The sequence below is a fragment of the Suncus etruscus genome, chromosome 1, assembly GCF_024139225.1.
Source record: "Suncus etruscus isolate mSunEtr1 chromosome 1, mSunEtr1.pri.cur, whole genome shotgun sequence".
In the NCBI taxonomy this organism is placed as follows: domain Eukaryota; kingdom Metazoa; phylum Chordata; class Mammalia; order Eulipotyphla; family Soricidae; genus Suncus; species Suncus etruscus.
Window position 1 is genome coordinate 188,648,200 of NC_064848.1, and position 4,816 is coordinate 188,653,015.

The 4,816-nt window shown below is 44.4% G+C and overlaps 1 protein-coding gene across 1 annotated transcript; it reads right to left on the bottom strand.

Annotated features, from left to right (window-relative positions):
* Positions 1-6: 6 nt before the first annotated feature.
* LOC126018436 (keratin, type I cuticular Ha1-like) lies at positions 7-4,394 on the bottom strand. The gene is made up of 7 exons (XM_049780576.1): positions 4,047-4,394; positions 3,498-3,580; positions 2,471-2,627; positions 1,416-1,577; positions 1,206-1,331; positions 862-1,082; positions 7-130 (listed from the first exon to the last, which is right to left on the bottom strand). Exons 1-7 carry the CDS (start codon positions 4,392-4,394, stop codon positions 7-9), a joined length of 1,221 nt encoding a protein of 406 aa, XP_049636533.1.
* Positions 4,395-4,816: the final 422 nt, after the last annotated feature.

Here is a 4,816-nt window from a genome sequence, read left to right on the forward strand (position 1 = left end):
GGTTATCTAGCAGCCAAAATTGCCGCAGGGCCCACAGCGGGAGCGTGGGGCACAAGGAGTGCAGGAACTGGTCATGCAGGACCCTGAGGACCCGCTTGCATTGGTGGTGGCACAGGGGTTGCAGGGAAGTCTGGAACAGAATGTCAGAAACTTGTCAGCAGGAAGGTTGTCATTTAAAAATGATAATGAAGAAGGGAACTCAACCCAAGGGGACAAATAGAAACCAATTTAGTGACTCAAAAAAGCCAGGTATCATTCAGGTACTTTACTACTGTAAAGTTCTGGAACTGGATAAAAAAGGCAAAGGCTGGAGGTGGTATCCCCCATATCCTCCTTCCACAGCCCTTGGCTCATGAAGAAATCACTACTACTCACCAGATAGAATGTGCTCATAGAGATACTATTATATGATGAGTGCTAGCCCTTTTAATATTAAAGTCTCTTTAGTTGGTAATTTTGTTTTATACTCTGCCAACCTTGGCTGCTCCCAGCATAGACCACTAATAGGTGAAAGATAGGCCAGATATGGATGAAATCAGAAAGCACTTCAAAAGCATGCTTGAGGGTTATTTGCATATTTCTGTTGGCTGTGATAAACGATACCTGAGGGTAAATGTTTTTCCATTGATCTCCAAAGACTTACCCGTTAAGAAAATAGTCAAGTTTCAGGGGTGTTTTTGGAAACTAAAGTTCTCTTTAGGTTACAGATCAATAGTAATATCAATATTCTGCTTCCCAGGGACACTAAACTCTGGTCTCTGCAGACATACTGATATCAGAAACTTGACCTGCAAAAATCCCAATCTCCTTTAGCAAAACTGTGTATGAACCTTGCAGGGTTGTCACCAGTTGGATACTCACTTGCAATCCTCGCTCTCCAGCAGGCCCCGGTAGGTGTTGATCTCACACTCCAGCCGGGCACGCACATCCAGCAGCACCTGGTACTCCTGGTTCTGTCTCTCCAGGTCACTACGGATCTCACCCAGCTGTGACTCCACGTTGGTGATCATGCACTGCACCTGGTTCAGCTGTGAGCTGTAGCGGGCCTCTGTCTCTGTCAGAGTGTTCTCCAGGGAGTCCCTCTGTGTTGAGAAAGACAAAGAGGATCTCACAGCTGCCCAGAAGAAGCCCTACTAGCCCTAAAAACCTGCAGTAACTCCATTATAAGCTTGTATTTCTCCTCAGGAAGATGCAGCCACACTCACCAGGTTGTGCTGAGCCTGCAGCTCAATCTCCAGGGCATTGACCGTGCGCCTCAGCTCAATGATCTCTGCCTGGCATGTCTGCAGCTGCTCTGAGCTGGACACCACCTGCTTGTTCAGCTCCTCAGTCTACAAATGCAAAGGAAGGACAGTGTCAGAGCTCGGGTTCCCAGAGGTCTTTGATCCTGTGAGTCCTAAAACTGAGATGCCCACCTGGGTGGTGAACCATTCCTCCACATCCCTGCGGTTGGTCTCCACCAGGGCCTCATACTGGCATCGGGTCTCATTGAGCACACGGTTGAGGTCCACAGTGGGGGCAGCGTCCACCTCGATGTTGAGGCGGTCTCCAATCTGGCAGCGCAGCGTGTTGACCTCCTGAGGAAGAAGAAAATGGCGGAAATTATGCCACAAAAAGTCTTAAACTCTCTTTGAGAGAGTCTGATGGAGAGAAATTGGATGATATTAGAAGTTAGGCAGCATGAGTTGAAATGCAAGTTGGTGTAAAAACATCTGAGTTTCTTCTTGTGCTTCAGGCTTTGTGCCTTAGTCTATATAATGGGGCTACTTGGTTAAATGATGGCTAATATTTCTTTGCACTATAGGATTCTTTATTTTTGAGTTCCCTTTGCCCATTGATAAGCCTGCTTTGATAAATGATCTATAATTGTTGCTACTAGGTTAAGGTAAACTATGTATAAGTCCTTACTTCTATTGGGGATTGTTTAACATTCATTAAAAAAAAACTCAAGTTAAAGATGTGCATCAGATTTCCTAGTATTAGAAAGTTCTGAGTTTGAATTCCTTTATATCTGCCATTTTCTCATTCATTCATCTGCCCACTTAAGCATTCACTTACTCATCCATCTACCCACCCATCCCTCCAACTCCATCCAACCCTGTATCCCTCCATCTAGCCATGCATCCTTCAAATATGTGTTCTAGAAGCCAAGAAAAGCATAACATAGGAATGCTTATTATTTCCTTCCTATCTTGGTTATCAACTTGACTCTTGTTCAAAGGATAATTGATCTTATCAATGATTACTTAGGATAAACTTTGAGTAAACCCCCAATAAGAATCAGCTAACAATTGTTTAGGTAAAAGAGGTAAAACTTGGAACGCGTCCCAATAATGACCCAAGTAGATTTTGAGCAACCAGAAAAGTATTGTGTTAATTCTAGGGTGCTCAACAAAGGCCAAACTTGTCCTGTTTAGGGAAATTATGAAATTCTCAAGTTAGAGGTGACAAGAGCTGGGGGATCCCTCACCTGCTCATGATTCTGCTTGAGGCAGAGCAGTTCCTCCTTCAGGGATTCCACTTGGGCCTCCAGGTCAGACTTGCACAGGGTCAGCTCATCCAGGATACGGCGCAGACCATTTATGTCTGATTCCACCAGCTGCCGCAGGCCCATCTCAGTTTGATACCTTCAGAAAAAGTCAAAGGAAGTTAGAGAGGAATATGCTTTGCTTTGCTTCACTTGACTGACAGAATCAATCTTTCTCATTTTTTAAGCTTTTTTAAAGGGAAAAATACCCCTGCACTGATTAAAAATGAGTCCCTCTACCCCGAGTTTCATGGAGTACAGAAAGCAGGATATATTTTTAATGCAACAGAATGTCCTGAGAACCTAATTCATGCTTTGACATTAAAACGAAGTCCTGTTTCATCAGTGGGGACACTATAAGCTGCTACAGGTTGCTGATCTTCCTTCCTAAACATCTGAGAAGTTTTCTAGGTAGGGTAAAATCCCTAATTGATAGTCCATTGGAGTCATCCTGGCCATTGTAACTTTGGATAAATCTCTCTGATTCTTGAGGTTCTCATGTATAAAATGGCACTGAAACTAATGTAGCATCAAGTGGACCTAAAGACAAAGAAATGACAGTTCTATGATCACATCTGGCCAAGAGTTTTAAGGTAGTCCTGGCCACACCTGAAAAAAATAGGTTCCATCTTGAAATGAGGTTTGTCTCTTATTCTTATGATCTAATGTCTTTTTCTGAGAGGCTTTTTGCAAATAACTTATCCTATAAGACCAGTGTGAAATTTACTTTTAAACTCACATCACTAAGTTCAAAAAAGAGAAAGAATGGATATTTTATATTTCAAATCAAATTAAAAACACAAGTCTTGCATTCAGTGAGATTACCAACATTAAATTGAGTTCCCTCAAGAAAATCAATCACTTATTATGAGTCCAGAGAAGTGGATAGCAAGCTTCTAGGACAGAGGGCAGTAAAATGCAACTAGCCCTTTACAATATTTGACTGCTCAAATCATCAAAGAAATCTTACTTGGTTCGGAAGTCGTCCGCGGCCAGTTTGGCATTATCAATCTGCACCACCAGTCTGGCATTCTCCGACTTGGTGCACAGGATCTGAGTACAAAATTAAGAGAAAAATGAGTTAAATTAAGAAGGAATATCCTGTGCTTTAAAACATAAAGCTATTTTCTTTCTGCCACAATCCTTCCAGCATGGCAATAAGAGAATTCATTAATAGGACTGATCCTTTTGGACAGAGTCCTTCTCTTCTTGGTCTGCTTCTGACTTCCTATTGAGACTGAGCATGTGGCCATCCCAGTATTGCTTAGCATGATGGGAACCTAGGATTCCAGAAAGATCAGAAAAATCCCAGAAAAGCCAAGACATATGTTATTTCTCCCTCCACATCTTTCTTCTAGCCCTGATCATTCTCTCCATTTTCCTTTCTATTGGCCTGCTTTTGCAGGTTGGAATGCCCTAAGAATCCCTTGTATGATCCCTGCTTGGCCCTTGCCCCTGTTTCTGCAACTGGTCACTAGCTCTTATTTGAATAAAGAATTGACATTAGGCCTGCCCTCACCTTCTGCTGCAGCTCCTCAATGGTACGGAAGTAGGACTGGTAGTTGGGGCACACATTGGGCTCCTGCTGCTGGCACCGCTCCCGGATGCGACACTCCAGCTCGGCATTCTCCCGCTCCAGATCCCGCACCTTCTCCAGGTAGCTGGCCAGGCGGTCATTCAGGAACTGCATGGTCTCCTTCTCACTGCTGTTGAATGAGCCCTCACAGAACCAGCCACAGCTGCCTATGTTGGCAGGGATGTTGCAGGCTCCAGGCAGGGTGCAGCCATGGCAGCTGGGAGGCACACAAGGCCGGGAGGAGCAGCTGGAGCGGCAGCTCATGCTGGGTAGGCAGCAGTTGTAAGGCATGGTGTAGGCAGGAAGCAGAGCTGGGAAGGTCAGTGGCAATGCCTGGTTCCTTCTGTTCGGGATAAACCTGGGTTCTCTCCAAAGCTTTATATATCTTCAGCAGTGGGTGTGGCCTGCACACACTGCCTTTTACCTTCTTTACCAATTTTTCTACTTGTTATTTAGCCACCTCCCATGAGTCCTTTACCTCATAAAACATTTTACTCTGGCTTCTTGCTAACTCAGGACTCCTCACCAACCATACTGGTTGGCTAAGTAAGAGCTTCATGGTTTAGCTTCAAAGTGACCAGCCCATCCCCTTGCCAACAGCAGCAATTATTAATAGGGCATTGAATGACAACTGTCTTCTGTCCCCAGGGGAAGAGGGGACTCTAAGTGAAGAAAGATGTATGTCTGCTCCAACACATCCTTGCTTAAGGACT

What these genes read in the sequence shown, in the direction of transcription:
- LOC126018436 (XM_049780576.1), bottom strand. Translation starts at nt 4,394, where the DNA reads ATGCCTTACAACTGCTGCCTACCCAGCATGAGCTGCCGCTCCAGCTGC. An exon ending in TTGAGGAGCTGCAGCAGAAG is followed by an intron (nt 3,581 to 4,046) that starts GTGAGGGCAGGC and finishes TTTTGTACTCAG; the next exon opens with ATCCTGTGCACCAAGTCGGA. An exon ending in TCAAGCAGAATCATGAGCAG is followed by an intron (nt 1,578 to 2,470) that starts GTGAGGGATCCC and finishes CTTCTTCCTCAG; the next exon opens with GAGGTCAACACGCTGCGCTG.